Below are 24888 nucleotides of genomic sequence, written 5' to 3'. Positions count from 1 at the left end.
TACATACAGCACAGTGTTTGACATTTTTGGTACAAAATGTGTTTTTAAAGTTGAAAACAACAGACGATGAAAATATAAACTTTTTAACCTTATTTCAAGTATTTCAAAGCAACCTGAAATAGATTTTTTCTCAATGCATTTAATAACACAAGGCTCTGTGCGATCCTATACTAGGGAGATTTCAAATTACCTTTAGAACAAGGTATTTTCCAACACAATTTGGTCAAGACCAAATAACACCCTTCCCCAAACCTTCCCCCCCACCCCAAAAAAAGAAAAAAAAATCTGAAGCAAATGTTAATGTAGCATAAACAAAAATCCCTTGTATGCACTATAAATTAGATACATTAACAATTTCCTTCAATAGAACGGATTTGGTAGATTTCCTAAGTACTGTAGCTTTTAGTATTCGTAACTTAACACTTACATGTACCAGCACATACATAACTCAGGAAGCCAGACAGCATTGATAAACTTAGAGAAGCATTAGTAAATATGAAGAAACTGCTCAATTTAAATAAATAAGTAACAATGAATAAGCTGTAATAGCGCACATTTCTTTCTTTACATGGAGTAAATGGAACAATTACGTATGCAACAATATGAGACATTCCACGGAATGCCAATGGGTAAGGACATAGTATATGATAGGGAAATGAGATCCTAGATACATCTACCCTGCGAAAGGCAGACAGCTGTGTAACGTCCACAAAACAATGCCTAAAATTGCGTTGTCTTTCTTTTTCTCCATCTATTGATGGAAATGTAATATTGTCGGCAAACAAACCACCCAACCAACGACTGATGCTGGACTGCACTGCTTGAATCCTGGACATAAGATTCTTGGCAGGTGAATTGGAGGCATCCTATGTAATTCATAGAGCTATGGACTGACATATGATGCCCGATTGCACAGAATGCATGTCTATCCAGTCAAAAGCCTTATTCAATTCACATGCACGTTTTTACCAGGTTTGAATAACCCAAAATATAGAAACACATTTCCTGTCCAGGCATACAAATTGTTCAGTCATGTACCAGTAATTAGGCCATTGTGAGGACCGCAGGGGAACACATCTAACCTTTCACCAAATTGCTACATGGGGGAAGGGATGAGAGTACGATCTTAAAAGGAGGTTGTCGCAAAGTGGGAAACATCCACATGCTGCTACAGCACACAGCAAGTACTAGAAATTGAATTTACTTCCAAACAAATAGTCATAGTCAGCACATGCAATTTAAAGGGTTACTAGACATACTACAGTAGTCAATCTAATACGTAAAAGACTTGTAATATTCAAAAATATATCTGTAAAACATCAAAAACAAGGCTACATGTCAATGTATACAGCACAGTGTAATTTATTACCATCAGTAATGTGAGGTTGGAACTGCCTCCTTCTCCATAGAGCAGTGATGGGTTCCAGCCAGGCAACCTGGAGCCGTATTAGGCCCCACAAGTCTGCACCCTCAGCACCTGACTGCTGCGATTATATGTCTCTTTCTTTATTAAAATTTATTGTTTTTACTTATTACTGAGATAAAAGGCAATGTGTGACCATTTAATAGGTCGGAGGACTGACCATGTGGCCCCCAAAGTATATCAGTTTGCTCATCACTGATCTATAGTAAAACAAAAAGGGCTTACAGAAAATACATCTAGGTGAAGCAATGACTTCACTCAAATCTTTAGTTTTAATAAGAGCCTAAAACAAATGTAGCAAATATATTTGTGAATATTACAGGTATGTCTTTGATAAGGTAGCAGCGGCCTGATAAGAAAGTTAAAGGTTGTCAGTATAATTTAAATACAATTACATTTAAAACATATCACATAGGAGGAAGAACATGTTTTTAAATATATATTTTTTGCAAGCTAATATATCTTTAAAGTGCAGATTATTCCTAAATCTTAAAGGGAATACGCACTTAAGGTTTAATGATGAATGAAGCCAAACATTTCACATGTCTGCAAACTTGTTACCATGACTATTAATTACAAAATTACTTATACCCAACAATGCTTGTTGAAAAAATGTAAATGGTGGCCATTTACAATGGGTAATTCCAAGAGATGCTATGATTAAATAGTATTTAGCACTGCTTAAAGAGCACCCACACAATGTAGGCAGCCATTTTGTAGAATAAAGCACCTTGGGTAGGAAACCTTTATACTTTAAAGCCTACCATTCCCCAAGGTATAGTTATTTCCTTGCTAGGGCCTCTGGTCCTTTGTGCTATATGTGAGCTGTATCGATTTATCTCAGCCAAAGTAAATATGAAGACAAATTAGGTTCTTTGTTCAAAATGACTTATGTCCGTGTAGGCTGCTGAAAATGTTTCTAAGAAATAACGGGTAATATATGGTTTATTTTCAAAGGCTGATTCCACTTTCAGCCTTTCAAAATGCAGAGACTGCTCGCTGTACCTCTATTGGGAGGCCCCCCCTGTCTTATTTTAGACATAATGCTGAAAAAATCCATTATCCTCAAAAAGATCTGAAATACAGCTTTGGCCAAAGGGGTCCATACTGTTGGGCTTACACCAAACAACCTTATCTTGTCATTGAAGATATCAATTTTGAAAGTTCAAAAATGGTAATATTGGCATTGCAACTTTCCAACTGAATTGAAACTATGAAATGACAAACAGTGGTTGGATGACCTTTTGTGGGATGAGCCTAGAAGTATGCTATGTTGTTGGCAGGTCTACAGACCGGGTCTTCCTTTGAGGCTTACTAATGAAAAATCCTCAGGAAAAAAAGGGTTCCCAGGAGAGGGCCCCCAACTTTACAGGTATGGCGGGTTTAAACTGCTTTTTGAAAGAAAATGATCAAAAGTGCCCCTGTCCAATGGACATGCAGATAATATACAATAAATTCTATAAAAATCTAATTGTTGAACTACACAGGGTATTAAAAAAGTTCAACTAATTGGCTTTTAGCTGGACAGAACTACATTAAAAATGGAAATCTCATCTCACAAGTACAGTAAAGCAAAATAATGACCTCATTTGATAATTTATCAATTTATCAAAATACATTTATTAAAAAGAGGGCACAGTTTACCATCAATGCCTAGAACAACACGTACACTGGATGTGAAACTATGGGGGTCTTTGTTGAAGTAAATATGGTGGATAAACACAGCTATGTAGTCATTTTATGGGCTAAAACATTATCTGTAACAATGCAGTCTATCGATTAACTAGGAACCAGTGACAGCACTAAGAACTGGGCCTAACAACTCTCTAGCAACTAACGCCATTAGAATTTACAAAACGTTTAACTGAACGTGCCCATGTCCTCTTTTAACCCTACTAAGTAACAAGTGTCTTAGTGTTATCACAGTTACCTGGTGAATTGCTAAGAATTGGTTCAACCTTCTAAATGCATGCCTCATCTGCATACAGAAGGCAGGTGTTATTTAAAGGTCATCTTCCATGAACAAATATGGGAAAGTGAAAGCCTGCTAGGCCATATAACACGCCAATCATCTGCCAGGCAACAAGATCATCAACCTCCATTGTGCACTAATGTTAAATGTCGCATATAGTAAACAAAGCAGTAACATATAACTCATGGTCATCCTATTAAAGAACTGAGAGATGACTTCAAATCAACTAAAAACAATTCAAACAACCAAATCAACCTTCTGCATAATTTCAATACCTTCCACAATGCCATATGCGTAACTAAAATATAATATGTCTCTGCAATTACTAGACTAAACAAAGGGCTGCTCTTTTAAGCCCAAACAGCAGGTTTAAAATCATATTGCACACAGTAAGTATTTTCACATATCTTCTCCATCAGTTAAATTCTCATCAACTTTTTTTTTTCTTTAAAGTGCATCTCTAAAGTTGATCGGCCCAAGGGCATTTGTTTCAGTTAATGGGTTGCAATGTCAGATGGGATACATATATTAAATGTAAAAAGTGAAGATCAGATTGTAAACAAAGAAACACACGCATACCCTTAATTGTGTTTCTTTTCATAATTCTATAGGAGAATGTATACACAATACATTATATTGTGAATGTTGAGGGGATATTAGGCCTATTCATTGCACTTTTGGCAACTCAAAATAGCTGTATGTGTCACACCAGCCTCTTAGCAGCACCTGCACACACTTTTACTTCATAGACAAATGGATTCAAGTGCTCTTTCTTCTTACAGCCTCACCTAAGAAATCTATTTAGCACAGGCTCAAGTAAACTGTGGTGAAACTGCAAGTCATAGCATGCACTGGGAGCCAACAGCTTGGACAGAAACAAGTCATCTTACTGTGAAAATGGAAGAAGCCAAGCAACTGTTATGGGTATAATAATAAAAAGATTAAATAAAACTTAAAAAAAAAATACAAATAAAAAATAAACCCAAAGATTATCCTTCCAAAAACATATAATTGCGTTATTATTACCGCATTATGGGTTAGTGCAATCCTGCATAGCCTGGTCAAATGACAAGGCACAGTTTGTTAAAAAACAAACAAACAAAAAACAAAAGACGTTAAATGGCATACATGATAATGTAGACCGGATCTGCTGAAGATAATTTAAGGCCATTCAGTGAATCAGAGAACAACCAGTCCAAATTAAAGCTGTGGATTAGATCAAGCTATCCATCTGCCAAAGAAACGCTAGAAATGTCCTCAGTCACGCACAACCGAAGAGGAGAAGAACAAATGCTTCAGCTTGTGTGGTAAAACAGTTCTCAACACTGAGTGTAAAGTCCTTTATAGGTGTTGGAGGTGGGGGAAGTTCACAGGTGAATTCAGGACTGTTTTAGCCGCTTTCTTGGAATTCCTAAAGGCGGACACTGTGCTGACGCGAGTGCTCGGAAGGCCTCTGCTACTAAGTGTGGATGCGATTGGATCATGGATTTCCAGCCAGCTGTCTCCATTATGTCTGTTGCTTGACTGAAAATGAAATACACAAAAATATTATAAAGCAGGAAGCAAAATGTTGTGGTAACACTCTACCAAAAAATGTATTGGTCTTTATACACCCCCTTGCAACTATCAAAAGAATTCTATTCACTGTTTACATTGGCAGCAAAAGTACATATATCTGCTTGGCTGATTTAAAGGCCTTGCTCAAATATATAAAGGGAAGCTTTATTACACATACAGTCTTAACTTTCAAGCTTCCCTCTATATCTTTCAACAAGGACTTTAATCCAACCAAGCAGATACAGTCAGGTGCATAAATATTGGGACATTGACAGAATTCACCACCACAATGGCTTTGAAATGAAAAACAAACAAGATGTGCTTTAACTGCAGACTTTCAGATTTAATTTGAGGGTAATTACATCTAAATCAGGTGAACGGTGTAGAAGTTACAACGGTTTCTATATGTGCCTCCAACTTTTTAAGGGGCCAAAAGTAATGGGACAAACTAACCAATCCTAAATCTAACTTTCACTTTTTAATACTTTGTTGTAAATCCATTGCAGGCAATTACAGCCTGAAGTCTGGAACGCATAGACATCACCAGACGCTGGGGTTTCATCCCTGGTGATGCTCTGCCAGGCCTCTACTGCAAATATCTTCAGTTCCTGCTTGTTCTTGGGGCATTTTCCCTTCAGTTTTGTCTTCATCAAGTGAAATGCATGCTCAATCGGATTCAGGTCAGGGGATTGACTTGGCCATTGCATAACGTTCCCCTTTTTAGCCTTAAAAAACTCTTTGGTTACTTTTGAAGTATGTTCCAAATCATTGTCCATCTGCACTGTGAAGCGCCGTCCAATGAGTTCTGAAGCATTTGACTGAATATGAGCATATAATATTGCCCGAAACACTTCAGAATTAATTCAGCTGCTTTTGTCAGCAGTCACATCATCAATAAATACAAGGGAACCAGTTCCATTGGCAGCCATACATGCCCACGCCATGACACTACCACCATCATGCTTCACTGATGAGGTTCCTTTCCTTCTCCATACTCTTCTCTTCCCATCACTCTGGTACAAGTTGATTTTTGTCTCATCTGTCCATAGGATGTTGTTCCAGAACTGTAATGGCTTTTTTAGATGTTGTTTGGCAAACTCTAATCTGGTCTTCCTGTTTTTGAGGCTCACCAATGGTTTACATATTGTGGTGAACCATCTATATTCACTCTTGTGAAGTCTTCTCTTGATTGTTGACTTTGACACATATACACCTACCTCCTGGAGAGTGTTCCTGATTTGGCCAACTGTTGTTGTGAAGGGGTTTTTCTTCACCAGGGAAATAATTCTTCTGTCATCCACCACAGTTGTTTTCCGTGGTCTTCTGGGTCTTTTGGTGTTGCTGAGCTCTCCGATGCGTTCTTTCTTTTTAAGAATGTTCCAAAGAGTTGATTTGGCCACACGTAATGTTTTTGCTATCTCTCTGATGGGTTTGTTTTGATTTTTCAGCCTAATGATGGCTTGCTTCACTGATAGTGACAGCTCTTTGGATCTCATATTGAAAGTCGACAGCAACTGATTCCAAATGCAAATGTCACACCTAGAATCAACTCCAGACCTTTTACCTGCTTAATTGATAAATAACGAGGGAATAGCCCACACCTGTCCATGAAATAGCTTTTGAGTTGATAGTCCCATTACTTTTGGCACCTTAAAAAGTGGGAGGCACATATAGAAACCGTTGTAATTCCTACACCGTTCACCTGATTTGGATGTAATTACCCTCAAATTAAATCTTAAAGTCTGCAGTTAAAGCACATCTTGTTTGTTTCGTTTCAAAGCCATTGTGGTGGTGAATAGAGGCCAAAATATGAAAATTCTGTCAATGTCCCAATATTTATGCACCTGACTGTATATGTACTTTTGCTGCCAATGTAAACAATCTATATAATTGTATCTAGGGTATAAAAAAGAGCAGTGTTGTATCCATGGGCAACAAAAACAAACACATGCATGCAGGATGTAAAGGCCTCAGTGTAGAATGCATTTAGTAAAAAAGTTACATGAGGGCATGTACAAAGCAATAAATCCGTTTTCTTCAAGTTGTTTTTTTCACCTGCAGACATATTTCAGTAGTGAAAATGCAGCACCAGATACTGTAGCCTTGCGGAGGTGAATATAGACTATTACTGTTTTAACATGAAGTTACATAGGCAATAATTATTCAAATGTTTTAAGTACTTTAATGGGGTGATGAGTGGTGTAACTTTAATGTAAACCTATTGCTATGCACAATAGAAGTATCCACTTTGCAAGCAGTAGTTATCATTAGAATAGAACCTCTGCTCTGGTTACCACATCTCACTCAAGAATCAAAGATTTCTCCCATGCTGCCCCTACAAATGGAACAATCTCTGTTGTTCCATCAGACTATCCCCCAGCCTGACTTGCTTCATGTGGGTACTGAAAACCCACCTGTTCACAAAAGCATATCAGTCCACCACTTACCCATGTCATCACGTAGTCTAATCTATGCTCTTGCACTCTCCAATTCTTTCACCCCTGCTCCTAACCTTAGCTCCCCTTACACTGGATCACTCCTTATGACTTCCATTTGTCTCCCCCATCCCAATAGACTGTAAGCTCCATGAGCAGGGCCCTCCTCCCTCCTGTTCTCATTAGCTACTTCTCTTGCACACCATCTACACTCTACACCTCCTCCTAGGGCTCCTGCCCCTGGAGTCCCCTCCTACAACTTATGCTGAATATTTCCATTGCACCATTACATTAAATTTGCAGTGCTGTTACTTATCCTCTGTATTGTACTGTAGTTTTACCCTGTATGGTCTTACTGTTTTGCCCTCTGTACGGCGCTGTGGACTGTGTGTGGCACACTATACAGTAAATAAAGTTTATTAATAATATTAATTCACTAGGAACCAGTGACATAACTAAGGAGGAGTCACATCAGTCACGGACCCCAGTAAAAGCATTCTCAAGAATACTGGTTAAGATTACAAAATGGCTGCCTTTAGGTATTCCTTACCAAGATTATATTACCTTTACCTGGTCAGTAAAGCATATGACTATAGTTTACCACTTAAAGAAAACTCCACTCATAATTAAAGTCACTGAACAGAAGTACAGTGCAATACCACCATTTGTACAGTCATCTCATAATATATAAAATACAAAAAAAAGGAAAACATGCACACTTACTTGCTATTCCAGTTTTTCCCATCCTTGCAACCCAGTTGCCTAAGAACACTACATCTGAAAATAGAAAACCGGAAACAATAAGAGAGGACAGTGAAAAAACAAAGACAAAAACAAATAATAATGCAAATTCATATTTTCACCCTTCATTTTTGGTAGGGCACTTGTAAACCCCTTGAATCTATTAAAGTAACATTGCATAAGAGACAATGGGCAAAATTTGCTAAGTGGTGGGTTATAAACCCCGGCAAAAACCGCTGCAAAAACACTGTCAAAACACATTTTAGTATAGAATAGAACAGGGCTGTCATTTAGAAACCGCTGTAAAACCGCCAAGAAACCCACGGGGGTTAAGAACCCGCCGTCAAACCCCCGGGGTTTAGAACCCGCCGCTTAGTAAATTTTGCCCGATGAGTATAATAAATTCCAGTCTTTGAAGAATCAGTAATTCCACTACAGTGCCTTGCAAAAGTGTTCACCCCCCCTTGGCTTTTTACATTTTTTGTTACATTACAACCTGTAATTTATTTTATTTTGTAAATCGGAATTTTATGTGATGGATCTGCACAAAATAGTTTACTTTGGTGAAGTGAAATGAGAAAAAAAAATAACATTTTTTATATATATATATATATATATATATATATGTATATATGAATCTTCATAAATAAAATTCTGAAAATTGGCATGTCCATATGTAATGACCCCCTTTGCTACGAAGTCCCTCAAGTTCTGGTGCAACCAATTACCTTCTGACGTCACATAATTAGTGACATGAAGTCCACCTGTGTGAAATCTAAGTGTCACATGATTTGTCAGTATAAACACACCTTTTCTGAAAGGCCCCAGAGGCTGCAACACCACTAAGCAAGAGGCATCGTACCATGAAGACCAAAAGGAGCTCTCCAAACAAGTCAGGGACAAAGTTGTTGAGAAGTACAATTCTGGGTTGGGTTATAAAAAAATACCCAAATCTTAGATGATCCCCGAAGCACCATCAAATCTATCATCATCAAATGGAAAGAACATGGTACCACAACAAACCTGCCAAGAGAGGGCCGCCCACCAAAACTCACAGACCGGGCAAGGAGGGCATTAATCAGAGAGGCAGCACAGAGACCAAAGGTAACCCTGAAGGAGCAGCAGAGTTCCACAACAGAGACTGGTGTATCTGTGCATGTGACCACAATAAGCCGTACACTCCATAGAGCTGGGCTTTATGGAAAAGTGGCCATAAAAAAGCCATTACTTAGTGATAAAAATTAAGAAGACACAATTTGAGTTTGCCAAAAGGAACATGGGCCACTCCCCAAATGTATGGAGGAAGGTGCTCTGGCCAGATGAGACTAAAATCAAACTTTTCAGCCTCCAAGGAAAACGCTATGTCTTGCGCAAACCCAACACATCCCATCACCCCAAGAACACCACCCCCACAGTGAAACATGGTGGTGGCAGCATCATGCGGTGGGGATGTTTTTCAGCAGTAGGGACTGGGAAACTGATTTGAGTCAACGGAAAGATGGATGATGAATACAGGGATATTCTTGAGCAAAACCTGTTTCAGTCTGCCTGTGATTTGAGACTGGGACAGAGGTTCACCTTCCAGCAGGACAATGACACGAAGCATACTGTTAAAGCAACACTCAAGTGGTTTAAGGGGAAACATTTAAATGTGTTGGAATGGCCTAGTCAAAGCCCAGATCTCTATCCAATTGAGAATCTGTGGTCAGACTTGAAGATTGCTGTTCACAAGCGGAAACCATCCAACATGAAGGAGCTGGAGCAGTTTTGCCTTGAGGAATGGGCAAAAATCCTAGGGGCAAGATGTGGCAAGCTCATAGAGACTTATCCAAAGCGACTTGCAGCTGTAATTGCCGCAAAAGGTGGCTCGACAAAGTACTGACTTTAGGGGAGTGAATAGTTAAGCACGCTGAAGTTTTCTGTTATGTTGTCCTAAATGTTGTTTGATTCACAATATTAAAAAAAACTCAACTTCACAGTTGTAGGCATGTTCTGTGAATTAAATGATGCACACCTTCAAACAATCCATTTTAATTCCAGGTTGTGAGGCAACAAAACATGAAAAATGCAACGGGGGGGGGGGTGAATAGTTCTGCAAGGCACTGTAGATACAGTGGTGCTTGAAAGCTTGTGAACCCTTCAGAATTTTCTATATTCCTGCTGAAATTTGGCCTAAAACTACCTCAGCTTCCTAAAAGTAGACAAAGAGAACCAAATCAAACAAATGAGACAAAACAATTTAGACGTGCTCAGTTTGTTATTGAGTAAAATGATCCAATGTCACTATTGAGTTGCAAAAGTATGTGAACCCTGCTTTCAGTAACTGGTATGACCCCCTTGTGCAGCAATAACTGCTTTTAAACGTTTCCGGTAATTGTTAATTAGTCCTGAACATCAACTTGGAGGAATTTTACCCCATTCCTCCGTACAAAACAGCTTCAACTATGTTATATTGGAGGGTTTCCTGCCATGAACTGTTCGCTTCAGGTCATTCCACAACATTTTGATTGGATTAAGGTCAGGACTTTCACATGGCCGTTCCAAAACTTTACATTTATTCTTCTTTAACCATTCTTTGGTTGCATGAATTGTGCGCTTTGGGTTGTCGTCTTGCTGCATGACCCACGTACTCTTGAGATGCAGCTCATGGACAGATGTCCTGACTTTTTCCAAAGAAAGGTGGAAAGAGGGGAAAGAAAACTCTCATACGTGGGGCACACTATGTCAAAAATGAAAATTTAATAAAATTAAAAATTTACTTTTATTCAAAAATAATTAAAATTATTAACATTCAATAGGCAACAGAAAAACAGCTGACATGACAAAAAATGACAGTAAATTAGTTCAAAAATCACCTGTGTATAACAACTGATTAATACTCCAGGGTATCTAAATAGTTAATCTATTAAAGTGCACTGTGCAAAAAAGGTCTGAATTTTTTGCACAATCTTTAACATAGAGTGATAGATATCTTGCCATTGTAATGCTTATAACTTCCGCCTATCAAGTTCACAATGATGCAAGGCAGCTCTATAACACATTCAACAACCATTTACCACTGCCCATGATAAATATGACAAATGTCCATAAAGTGACATGTGCAAGTGCAAAATGTGATCGATAATAAATTATTACACCAACAAGAAGAAATTAAACACAATAAATAAATGTATCAGCAAATTCATAAATAAGAAAAAATTGCTAAATATTCAAAAAGCAACAATTCAAAATTCATGATCTGTGATGTAATATAACAGATCTAATAATTAATCTCCTATATTGATGTAAGACCTCAAGCCAATTATAAATGGCAAAATTTATCACATATATTGAAAAGATTTCTTAATGTATATATATAATAAATCATGTATAAGTCACTGTATCAATGTTGTAATCACCCAGATACAGTAATAACCACGTACTCTATTAATCTGTCCCTATATTGGGAAACAAGCTTCTGAGGCATCCCTCAGTATATAGATAATTGAATTGTCATCCCCCTTATACAGATAATTACAGGTAGAAATAATAGTACCTGTGTACTGATAAGTCCAGAGATCTGCTATCACCAGTCTTACTAATGCATAGGCCTGGTAATGAGAGTCCCTTTTCTGCGGCACAGTGAAAAAAGAGAGCAGTACTTTCTCTGCTGTCAGCACGGGCAAAGTAGTCACCCTGTTACATCAGCATTGCAGGGTGAAACTACAAAGGCGGCAGCTGATGAGAGTCTAGTGAAAGGATAAAGAGAGAAGATACCTGTCAGCGGGGAGCAAGGAGAGAACGCCAGCTTGTTTGCTATAGTTCGTGGTGAGAGGCGTCCCCGTGCGCACAGGGACCCCTGTTGATGACGTGGCCCGACGCTCGTTTCGCCTAGCGGCTTTCTCAAGGAGGTACTGACTTTTTCCAATAGAATATTCTGGTTCTATTCAGAATTAATTTTCCCATCAATGATGGCAAGTTGCCCTGGGCCAGATGCAGCAAAACAGGACCAAACCAAGATACCACCACCACCGTGTTTCACAGATGGCATGAGGGTTTTATGCTGGCATGCAGTGTTCTTTCTCCAAACATAACGCTTCTCATTTAAACCAAAAAAACTCTATTTTGGACTCATCTGTCCACAAAACATTGTTCCAATATCTTTTGGCTTGTCCAGGTGATCTTCAGCAAACTGCAGACGGGCAGCAATGTTCTTTTTGTAGAGCAGTGGCTTTCTCCTTGCAATCCTGCCATGCACACCATTGTTGTTCAGTTGACTCCTTTAAAATATCTGCAAAGTCTAAAGGTTCACATACTTTTGCCACTTACAGATATGTGATACTGGATCATTATACTTTAAAAAAAAATAAAAAATGAGCATGTCTAATTTTATGGTCTCATTTGTTTGATGTGGTTTTCCTTATCTACTTTTAGGACTTGTGTGAAAATCTGAGGTAGTTTTAGGCCAAATTTCAGCAGAAATATAGAAAATTCTGAAGGATTCACAAAGTTTCACGCACCACTGCATATCTCTCTTAAAGCATTGTCAAATACACAGCTGAATAATATAAATGTGGTAAGTTTATGCATTTACATTTAAAGAGCCAAATAACCAAACTCACAATTACAGTTTTCAGATATTAAGGCAAGTCAAAATATTCTGTAGAACAGACAGCCACCTGCTGATTGAGTGTTGTGGCCAATTATCTGTTCCATTGAATTGGATCCCTTATAGTCTCTGGTTCTTATACACACTTACTGAACCTCAAAAACTTTACATTCCAGACATAAATCAATAAGGTAATATACATTGTTGTGTGGTAACTTGGCTTTACACTGTATTCTCCATTAAATAATGTATTCAATACCTCACTCCATTACAGTTCACTAAAACTCCTCCTACATATTTAGGACAGTGTCATAAATGGATATGATATAGGTCAAAGATTTGAGAATTATTATCTAAGCAAGTACAAGATCACTAAATTCTACCCTTTTGTATGAAACAAATAATCCACACTGTGCATTTCTGCAAAGCCAAGCGGTCAGTCACTCTGAGTCTGCTATGTTATAGTAGCCCCATCATACTCCGACGGCGACCTGCTGCTGAGGAGTGCGAGAGAGAACATAGGAGGAAGAGACCAGAAAGAAGGGGGGGGGGGGGGGGGGGAAGAGAGAGTGAGAGAGAGAGAGAGAGAGAGCGCAGAGGGAAGCAGGAGAGATGGCATAAGAGGGCGGGGGGTTATAGAGACAAGGTGGGAGAGAGGTGGAAAGAGAGGGGGAGGAGATAGATGCAGAGGAGAGACAGCAGAGTGTGGGGTGCAAAGGAAACAGAAACCTGCGCTACAGGTGCCCACACAGATCATGTTTTTTCTGCACGTTGCATAATCGTAATGCGGACAAAGACTGGACTGAAATAATAGTCATGTTAGTCATATTTAGCAAAGTATAAACATTTCAATTATTTCATGTATATTATTCAGCTGAATAATACACACTCTCTAAAATACACACTTACCTTGAGAGATATCTATTGTACACACATTAGAGTAATACTACTACCATTATTTACAATGGATCTGCACTATACATATAACTGTAACCAATGTGAGGGTGAAGTTTAACTAACTCTTTTAAAGTCCTCCCAAACATAATAAAAATAAAAAAAACGACTTCTTAATTGAGTGGTGCTTCTCGATCGTGAAATGACAGATCATATCAAATTAGCGAAGGAGTCTTCTAGGTAAAAGAAATGCTTTGTACAGAAAAGACTGGTGGATGTAATCACGGGCAATGTCAGTGACCGTTACAGCAAGCATAATTCACATGAATTGTTTTAGTATTTTACTTTTTTCCCCCTCAACCAGTAACACAAAAGCACAAAAAAAGATGTGGATATGGCTTCAGCATCAATATGATGGAGGGAAGTGGAAACAGTAAAACAAATCTGAGGAGAGAGGCTGTCTGTGCGAGTCCTGAGAGACTGCCTCCATTGTAGCCTTCTACTGTTATTGCTGCGTCTCCAGTGACCGCATCCTGTCTGCAGTCATTTCCTGGGCAATAATCAAAGGCTCTAGTAGCTGTGTGAATGCAGGTGGTCTTGTTTGGTGGTGAGAGTTTACAGTTTTTTACTTGTTGGGACTGTGTAAAGCACAACTGCTCTCCAGTGATACGGGACTAATGACTCTGACTGGAAGCCACATCTGTCAGGTACTGCCTCTCCTATGAAGCAGTCTGGATGGCTTCCTGCTCTGACCTCCAAGGGGCTAGTTGCTCATCTGCCTCTGCAACAGCCTCTGGTTTCTACCTGTAAGTGCTCGTTACCATGTGACTAGATCTACGACCTGATGGGAGTTCAAACTCTCAGATTAATTCTGCTTCACACAAGTAAGGGACACAACCTACATTTGGGAGACATTTAGAAAGGTGCCCCTACTGAACTACTGCCTAACCCTCTTTCTCGTGTTAGCTCTCCCATAATAGCTCTCATATTGTGGAGCCTTGTTTATATATAGCACTCAAATTTTTGGATAATTTTTGGCAATGATGACCCATAATGGCTGCCGCATCTTTGTATTAAAGTATATTTATGTTTTCTGTATTTTATGCAAATCTAGACCTCTGCATTATATTCATACTATCTATCTGTAAAGCACTTTCGAGTCTTATTGGAAAAAAAGAGCTAAATAAATAAAAATCATCATCATCAATAAAAATTTCAAATTTGGGGGTTAGTGGAACACTTACCCCACCTCCAATTAAAGCACTTTTTCCAGCCCAGCAGTCCAGTGCAAAATTTAGGTTTTGCCATTTTATTTTTCAGTTCAAAATGTAAATAAATGCTAATTGTTTTGGTTCCGGTCACAGTGAGACAAACACCAACACACATCCCATTGAGACACATTAACACATTTCACTTGCCTGTTAATAAAGTCTATTGCTTGTGCTTTCAACTGCTCTGCACTGTGCAAATCTGCGAGGATAAGGACATCTGCAACATTTTCCACTGACAGGTTACTACACAAAGCCTCTTCGCACAGGACTTTGAGCCGTTCCAAAGCATACTGGCAAAGGGAGGAAAACGTTAATAAACATTGGAGTAAGTCCTCTAGATTGAAAAGTATGTAAATACAGGTACAAGATTGATTTTCTACAATTCTTGGGATTTAGGATTTTCTTGATAGTTTTTCTATCCCTGTTCCACCGCCGTCAAAACCCACGTTATTGCCGTGTCAACCCGGGTGGCAGCTCATTGGAAAAGGCTCCAAGGAAAAAAACCCGGGTCGACTGACCCGGCATTCCTTCAAGGGTCTCGAGTAGGGTTTCATACAGGTAAGACCCGGAAAAGGCTCAGCGATAACGGGTATCCTGGGTCATTCGACCTAGGTCCCGTTTACAGCATAGGGAGAGCCGCATTTCATGGTGCGCTGGCAGAGGTAAGCCCCGTCAATATCCCAGGTCCAGCCTGCAGTGTATACGGGGTTCAAGCTACTGTTACACAGCATGAAACCCACTTTCAGTGTCCCGGGCTGGACCCAGGATTTTGGTGCAAAAGCTGTATAATTTGGAGCATTATGCCTCAGACAAACAAAATTACATTTAAAAGTGAAACCTTTATGTCCTCAAAATTTCACCAGGCATTCCCCCCTTTTTTAGCCTCGTTAATTTACCGCTCGGGGAAATAGTCTTCGACTTTTACAGGCTATTCAACTAAAATCCCTTTTCCTTGTGTGGTAAATCTGCTGCTAACATGCGTTAGTGAAAAGATTCCGGTATAAGTAGCCAAAGCTATGGGTCAACATGTCTGCGACTGCCATGATAAAGGCAGAAAACCTTATTTAACACTGATTTCTGTTCGATCCTCAGGAGGTGAACAGAAATCCGCGTTAAGTGGCTTCCATGAGCTGTAATTGAAAACTGCATCAAGGGTAATTAGTCAGTTCAGGCTAATTGAATCTGTGTATGATATACAAGGGTGGTTCAATAAGTAAGGTACTGTAACATGACCACTCGTGTGTAATGTTCTCCATTTCATTCTAATTTCCAGCCAGGCCAGAGCAGGTAGACTTCTGCTTCCCCTCACAGCCATTCGACTGTGCCTCATATCAGTCATACTGTCCCAACATTAGTTGTAAGATAGCGGTGCTGGCGGAAACATGGTCAAACATTGAGGTAGGTAGTGTGATCAGATCTCTGTTTCTAAAGGGCACATCAGCAGCTGAAATTCATCACCAACATGTCAAGGTGTACGGTGATATGTGTCACGGAAACAGGTTTGGGTTTGGTGAACTGCCTTTGATAACGGCAGGACCGACGTTTAAGATGAGCAGAGATCCAGCTGGCCGAGTACGTCCACCGCAGACGACAAATTTGTGCCACATTGAGGTCGGATTCAGAAGGACAGATGCATTCGAGTTAGAGATATTGCTGGCAAACTGAACACCTCATTGGGTACTGTGCACAACATTGTTCATGAGCAACTGGGATACAGGAAAAAGTGTTCAGGATGGGTACCGAAGCAACTCCCAGAATTTCACAAAACCAATTTGGATGAGATTGCCTCTAGTGTACTTGACGCAGTACTATGAGGAGAGAGCGTAGTTATTGCAGCGTATTGTTACAGGCGATGAAAAGTGGGTGCATCATGTGACACCAGAGACGAAGCAAGCATCCATGACATGGAAGTAAGCATTGTCCCCACTTTCAAAGAAATTCAAAACAACTCCATCAGCAAAGAAGGGCATTGCAACCCTGCTTTGGTACCAGAAGGGCGTGCTTCTTGTTTATTTCCTCACCATGGAGAGATACTGTGAATGAGGTCTGCTACACATTGAGCCGGTTGCAGAGAGCAATTAGTCGAAAACGACCTGGGTTGCTGTGAACAGGTGTCGTATTGATGCACCATAACGCCAGGCCACACTCAGCGAACTGAACGCATGAGTTGTTACGGTGCTACCATTGGAAGGTACTGGACCATCCTCCTTACAGCCCTGACACACAGTGATTTCCAGCTCTTTAGACAATTGAAGAAGCACCTGGGTGGAAGGCAATTCGTAACAGACGGTGAAGTTCAGCAAGCCATCATGTCCTGGCTGCAGGCGCTTGACAATGATATCTTCTATGCCAGGATAGATGCCTTGGTGTACCGTTGGAACAAATGCGTAGATCGATATGGGGACTATGTGGAAAAATATTCTGTAACAAGGCCATACTATTTATCGATTAAACGTATATGTACGAGTTGAATGCATTTATGAAATGAGACGTCTTGTTACCTTATTTATTGAACCACCTTATTTATTGAACCACCCTCGTATATTCAATGGGCAACACTTCTATATATTATTTACCACTGTATAATAGAAATTTACCTGCACAAATGTGGTAAAAAATAATTTATTCGTCAATGGCAATTTCTGACTAGAGGGCAATATCATATCCCCTCCAGCTTTTTAAATGTCCTACATAAGACTAGTGAAATTCCCATACTAAAACCCCATCTCCCCATTTCCAAAATGGAAAAGCCCAATTTGAAAACCTGACATAGGTAGTGAAGAAGTAGATCAGAAGAACTAAATATATTGAGGGGAGCAGGTGGATCATGGAAATGGAGATATAATCCTGTTAATATGTAACAGGACATATAACTAAATGAAATAAACTTGCCCTTTAAGAAATCACACAAATTTAGTATTAACTTGTAAATAAAACTGTATAAAGACACTCAAAGTCAGTGTGAAAAAATATACACACATTTAATTGGCAAAAGACTTACTTTATCCGCTGCTGCCAACAAGTTATCAGCCATCTTGTCAAGATTAGGGGCTTTTCCTGTATATATAAATCTCATCATTTCTTTAAATACTTCGGGGTCCACATCGTGAATGTCTACTCTATTCTGTGCAAGAACAAAGAAAGATAAGATTAGAAACAAGTAAGAAATAAGAACCTAAAATAGCTTCCAATGTCGTACAGTCGTACCAACTCAATTTTATGTTTCTTATTCAACAGCCACTTAAGTGTAATCATCCCCACATTGCTTCAATATGTGCATCAACAGTTACCCAGATAGGGCCGTGGTGGGAATTGAACCCAAGACCTCAGTGCTGTGAGGCAGTAATGCTATCTATTACACCATCCGTGCTGCCCAATGAATGGTATGCGTTCGGCATCCCGGCAGTCTGGATGCTGACGCTTACATTACCGGCGCCAGAATACAGACGCCGGTCAGAATCCCGGCGCCGGCATCCCGAGTGCCGAAAATAAGTACCGCGGTTGGGGGGAGGGTTAAGTTTAAGGGTTAGGCACTAAGGTAAGGAGTAGAGGGTTAGGTTTAGGGTGCGGGGAGGGGGAGGTTAGGCTTAGGCACACGGGGGAAGGGGGAAGGTTAGGTTCAGGCACCAGGCAGGGAGGGTTAGGGTAGAGTTAGCATACCGACCAACAAGTGTGTCGGTATGTTAACCCTGTCAAGATCCAAGTGTCGGGATTCTGACCGCCGGGATCCCGACTGTCGGTATTTCATACTGATTCCCAATGAATGTAGCATTTGTTTAGCTATAGGTTCTGTGTCCAGCTATCTATGTAAAACAGGGCTTGACAAATTTTTCTAAAACCTAGGAGCCAGGATGAAAGTGTAGGAGCCAGACCCCCCCTTCCCCCAGGGCAGCATTACTAAGCACCTACGCCCCAGGCAACCAACCCCCATGGCCACACCACTAACGGGGTACCCCAGGTAAACCACCCACCCACAGCCACATTATTGAGCAGCTAACCTGCCTCTCCAGGCAACCAACCCCCAGAAAGACCACCCCTCCACAGTCAAAAACCCCGGGCAAGCAAAGCCACCGCCGGCAGTGGGCGAACTAGAGAGTGGTGGGCCCAGATGCAAGAATATGCTTTGGGCACCCCTATGCAGTGCCCCCAGTAGTAGTCCCCACTATGCATTGTCCTTAGTAGCACCTCCCTATACAGTGCCCTAGTAACATCCCCCCTTATACAGTGCCCCAGTAACGGCCACACCCCCTATGCAGTGCCTCCAGTAGTGGTCCCCCTATGTAGTGCCCCTTTAATCAGTGCCCCCAGAAGTGGTAGCCCCTATGCATTGCCCCCAGTAGTAGTCCCCCCCCTTGTAGTGTCCAGTAGTAGTCCCCGCCCCCCCTTGCGGTGCCCAGTAGTATTCCCCCCCTTGCAGTGCCCCCAGTAGTAATCCCCCCTTGTAGTGCCCCCAGTAGTAATTCCCACTTGTAGTACCCCCAGTAGATCCGCCTTTTAGTGCCCCCAGAAGTGCTCTTCCCCTTTTAGTGCCCCCAGTAGTGCTCTCCCCCTTGTAGAGCCCCCCAGTAGTGCTCTCCCCCTTGTAGAGCCCCCCAGTAGTGCTTTCCCCCTTGTAGAGCCCCCCAGTAGTGCTTTCCCCCTTGTAGTGCCACACGTAATAAAAAAAAAAAAACACCTGAATCCCCGCTCCCGCCATCCGCTCCTCCGTTCGTCTTCCCAGGCCGGGCCACTCTGCATTATGGGAGAGACGTCATGACGTCTCTCCCATTACCCACTGCAGGAGCCGGAAGATGGAGCGGCTCCTGCAGTGGGTTCAGCGGCAGTCAGTGAGAGTCTAAAAGACTCTCATTGGCTGCCACTCAAAACAAACACACAGCTGCCGGCGCCGGCGGCTGTGTGTTTGTCAGTCACTGTGTAGCGCTGACCGAACTCCATCCGGTCAGCGCTACACGCGCGGTGCAGTCTGTGTCACAGAGACACAGACTGCCTGCGGCCAGCGGCCCGAGGAGCACATGGCACCCTGCCCAGCCCACCACTGACTACAGGGCCCGGGGGTTGCTGAAAATCTGGTCGCCATGGCGACCTGGCACCCGGGTTTTGTCGAGCCCTGATGTAAAAGACTATTCCTCCCTAAATTAAATATTTAGTTTTGAGTCTGATCAGGTGGGAGTTAAAACAAAAGACCTTGCCTGTGCTTTGTGGGATACTAAAGGGAGCTTTCAAAAAAAAAAAAAGGGCTACATTATAACTCTTAAGAAAGCCTAGACTTCTCAACAGTACAGGCTTATTTGTATCATGTCCTTAGGAATATATTTTCAGACTATACTATGCTGAACGCCTTTCATTGTTAATGTGGCTTTCTACTGTTCCATCCCTTAACTTCCATGTAAATGGGAGTGCCGGTTTAAACTACCAGAAGTTGGAAGAGAACCTTAGCTAAGCTGGTGAAATAGGAATGTGACACATTGGGCTAAAACAATGGACAGCTGTGCAGTCAGGAGTCAGCAATCCGTCAGCTCTTTGAATCATACTACAATGATATTCCAAGTCTTCAAACCCATTTAAGATGGAAGTCCTCTTGAATAATTAGATAAATGTGGACTAGTAGGTACACATGAAGTAGTCGACGAGACATGAAATTTGGGCACAGAAAAACATATGCCCCCATAAATCTGAGCCGTATCAAAATTAATTCAGTTTGACAAGTTCCTGATATTGACACCCATGGTTGTGAAAAGTATTCTGCATACAGAACATATTATATACTTCTTTGTCATTAATTCCAAATAATGTGACAATGGTCAGTGAGCCTCATTAATATGGCACAGTATATATACTTCTGCCATCAGATCATCCATACATCACTAGAAGGCAATAATAGACAATTATTTTATAGAAACAACAGAAAATGTCTGGCACAATCTAGAAAGCGCAGTAAAAATTAAAGCACAAGCAGAGCTGTAAACAACACAGAATACGGACCATCTGGAAAGGGTTTACAAGTGAAATATTAGAGAACAAAGCCCAAACAGTAGCATGCTGTTAGCAGAGATTTATCTCCCTGGTACGCAGCTGTAAACATTAATACCTTTTTACTTTCTTCCATTTCATGTTCAAACATTGCACTGAACACTGGGGAACGAGCTGCAAGAGAGGAAAAGCATGGTCAGGAATGTACTCTTGTCAGGGAGACCAAAGCAAAGATGGGAGTAATTATTGAGAACATTACCTGCAAGAATAGATTTATGAGCTTTAAATTCCTGACCGCCTACATATAAGCTGCAGTCTGTAAACCTTGTGGTTTCCCAGAGATAACCCAAGTCTTCTGCCAGGCGGCATTCTGGGACTTTCAAATTGTTTGTATTGGACTGACCTGATATGTTCACAGAATCTTGAACCACACTCACCTAGTAAAACAGAAATTAAAAAAATGCTCACAGTAAATCATATATGTGTAAGCTTATGTAGAACCATTCAAAGGAATTAACACCACTCAAAAAATATTTTCCCAATTAAGATTACTCTGCCATATACTATAATTTGCTCTTGATCGTAAAAGGACGGCTGCCTGAAATTATCTGTTGAAATCTCAAAAAACACACATCTCAGCCGTATTAAATAGCTTATGAATAGCTGAACCCAACATTTATAATCATGGAAACAATCAGTGCAGTCCCAGTTTGTTTCCATGGTTACAAATGTTGCTAAGGAAGGGCAACTATTCACAGACTACTGAACATTGTAAGTGTGCTTCAAGGTCTTCAACATTTCTCAAAACCTTCCACATTCTCCAGTCCTCTTTTCATCCAGTAGCCGCAAAGGCCTCTACAAAGTCCTTTACAAAGTCCTATCTGGGGATAATGGGTGTAGAATAGAATGAGGAAGTATAAAGTAATGACGTTATTTTCTAAATACCACTGCCACATGCTGTATATAACGTACAACCTGCTAAGACTAGAAAAAGTTAAGCTGCCAAGATAAAGAAAAGCATTGTCAAGAGCCAGACGGTATCTGAAAAACAATACAAATTGGGCGAGGGTGGCATATATGTTCACAATTACTTTCCTGCACAATACAAACACTAATGATTTCTGACACCAACTACAATTTCTAAGAATATACAGGAATCTAATACAGATATGTATTACAATATTTACACATGGAATAATACACTATACAAAAATTTACAAACATCTGTTTTTTTAAGTATATCTTTTAATGACATCCTACAGATTACCCAAATTACCAGTTGGTTAGGCCATTAAGTGGAAGCTGAGCAGTCAGCTCAGGTTGTGATCATTCCGAGACCAGACAGTTGCTTCATCCTCTTTGTCAGCCACATAATTGTATTCATAACAAATCATGGAACAGCTCATTTAACTTGTCTAAATGGAAATAGGATGTGCTATATTTGCGCCATGTGGTCTCAGGGGCCGCATATCAATTATTCCCTTGCACACAATAATATCATATAATTAAGTTGCAATCTTGCCAATTTTACACGTTTCCAGGAGACACAGATCAAAAGGAAGTATATTAGCAGTTAACACATTCACATACTACGAGAGCTACTAATCAGACTATGCTAGTGATGATAAGGTGTGAAGATGTGTTTAGCAGCCGATCTCGGGCTGTGACCTTCTGCACATGACTGGTTTACGAAACTCAAATTGCTTTGCTAACAACGGGCAGAACTGTGTCCTCGCAGACCTTTACTCAGGGAACACAACTAGGCAATTACAATCACATAACATGCTGTATTAAGACAAGACAAAGTCTTTCGGCCATAACCATGTTAATAGATAGCAAGGAAAAAGGTTTTTATTAGTAGCTCCTAGTGTTTGATGTCTCCCCACAGATGAGAAGTCACGATGCCTAATAGTTCTGGGTATGAGCGATGTACTCAAATGTATAAACACCAGCTTCTGAATGAGTCTTATTAACTTCTACAGTCATTTGTGGTGGCCGCCAGTCTACACTACCTGGTGAACCTTGGTTAAAGGGCATTACTTACTAAAACACAGAAATTGCATATGCTTTATGTATTTGGTTTGTAAACGTTCCTTTGTCAGTGCAGAGAAAAGGACAATAAAGCAGTTTCCCTTCCAAATGAATGATGCTTCTAGCTATTTTATATTGTGTTCTGTACAAAATTTCCAAAATAGCAATACAAAAACAGCGATACACACTGCAATGAATGTACTTGTTTCAGGTCCTGCTTTTCTGTATGTAAAATACAATTTATGTTTCAAACAGACAGGAGGGATCAAATTGTGGATCAAGCTGCAGCTAGAGGGGTGTCATCCTAGACATATCCTCAAATCACACCAAATAGTCCCTTTAGTGCGCCAAGCCAAAAAACACCAGTCTTAATTACCTAGTACACTATAAGCAAGCTAAGAAGCAAGGAGGAAAAAGTAGCAAAACAGAGGAATACATACACAAAATAGTTTTAAAAAAAAGCAAAAGACAGATTATACAAGTGACTCGCGCCATGTATCAGAATACTTAATCTACAGATGCGACCAAATACATCTATTCTCCGTGCGCTATAAGTCGCATTACTCATAAAGCGTAGGAGCACTGTGACTCGGTAGCCCTGAGCATCTTTTCGTGCAGTGATCCGAATAGGATGCACAGGCAGCTTCAGCTGATTAAAATGATATGCGGCATGCCTAGATTCTGTGTGTGACTGCAGGTGCATCTCCATGCGAAATGCTACGTTATGCCCACAGCATGGCGCGACCAGAAAGGTTGCTAAATGCACAAGGCGGCTAGATGCATGAGGACACACCTGTACAGCTGTAAAACAATTCCTCTGCTACAAAAACACTAATCCTTAGTATATAGTACATTATAACTAAAGTAAAGGTGTACACACATTAGACGATGTCGCCCACACATGCGCATTCCAGCAGAGTCGTTCAGCGCATTGTCAGATCTGTCGTACATACTGCTCAATCTGTCAATGTAATGAACGACACCAGGCAGGTGAATGGAGCCGGTGGCCAACATATCAGGCGGTCGAGTACCGGATCGTGTAATGTGTACTGGCCGCACGATATGTTGGCCCGTCGGCCGTCACATCGCTGGGTACACACATCGGTAAGTGTCTACCCAGCTTAAGATACAAAATTAGGGAAAAAGAAAAACTGAGGAAAAATGATGCAGTCCATGTAAAAAAGCAAAAGACCAATCCAATGAGTGACCTGCGGCATGCATCATTATGCTTCATCTGTGACTTTATACTACTTCCACTGCAACAACAACAAAAACTACTCCTAAGTACATCATATGCAAAATTGAGGAAAGTGCACAGCATTGGAATTGCGTCAGGCATCTTGCGCCATATTGTACAAAATGAATAGGTGTATGAGAATACATCTGTAGCTGTGCCCTATTCTGCATATCACCTGCAACGAGAGAAAGCCTCCAGGAATAATAGAGTTACTGTAATGTTACCGGACTAGGGAGGTCAGGAGTTGGCGTGTATTAATAATTCGCTACGTACCACCCAGAGACTACAGAGCTCATTTTCTATTTTACACAAAGAGCCTCTTTGATATATAGTTCTTCCCTTTTAATGAGTTGATAATGCAAACATTGCCGAGTATAGTTACATTATAAACAAGTAGCCAGTACACATACAACCTGATAAACATAGGCCACTTGTAAGTGGACATCCCTAAAGTAGACAGAAACCTGGTCTAAATACTTATCTGGACATAATGGATCACTCAGAGTCTATTATTCAAGTTATTTAAACAGTAAAATGAATCATAGTTAATTAGTTCTCCTGCCAGCCCGCTGATGGCACAGAGTGACAACCTGACCAGTGGGGACGAGTAGTGGCATCAGGATAGTGTATATTAATGGCAACGGGCAAATTATTGTGTATAATACACATAAATAAGTGGCCTAAAACATCAAAACCTATTATGCTCTTATTTAAATTTCTAGAGTAAGTAAAAAATTTTAGGAGGCAATTTAATTATGGACACTGCGCT

General features: G+C 40.5%; 1 protein-coding gene across 1 annotated transcript in view; it reads right to left on the bottom strand.

Annotated features, from left to right (window-relative positions):
• Positions 1-262: 262 nt before the first annotated feature.
• Positions 263-24888, bottom strand: part of SPOPL (speckle type BTB/POZ protein like) — a 50061-nt gene continuing 25435 nt past the window's right edge. The window contains exons 5-10 of the mRNA XM_088474864.1: positions 21111-21288; positions 20970-21025; positions 17883-18005; positions 15029-15171; positions 8111-8164; positions 263-4919 (exon numbers count right to left, since the gene is read on the bottom strand). Of these exons, the coding sequence (XP_088330990.1) occupies positions 4775-4919; positions 8111-8164; positions 15029-15171; positions 17883-18005; positions 20970-21025; positions 21111-21288 (699 nt within the window). The 3' untranslated portion in view covers positions 263-4774. The remainder of the gene's footprint in view (positions 4920-8110; positions 8165-15028; positions 15172-17882; positions 18006-20969; positions 21026-21110; positions 21289-24888) is intronic.

Source organism: Taudactylus pleione, unplaced genomic scaffold (genome assembly GCF_031769625.1).
Source record: "Taudactylus pleione unplaced genomic scaffold, aTauple2 ptg000156l, whole genome shotgun sequence".
In the NCBI taxonomy this organism is placed as follows: domain Eukaryota; kingdom Metazoa; phylum Chordata; class Amphibia; order Anura; family Myobatrachidae; genus Taudactylus; species Taudactylus pleione.
The sequence above is the reverse complement of the archived record's forward strand: the minus strand, read 5'-3'. Positions and strand labels throughout refer to the sequence as shown.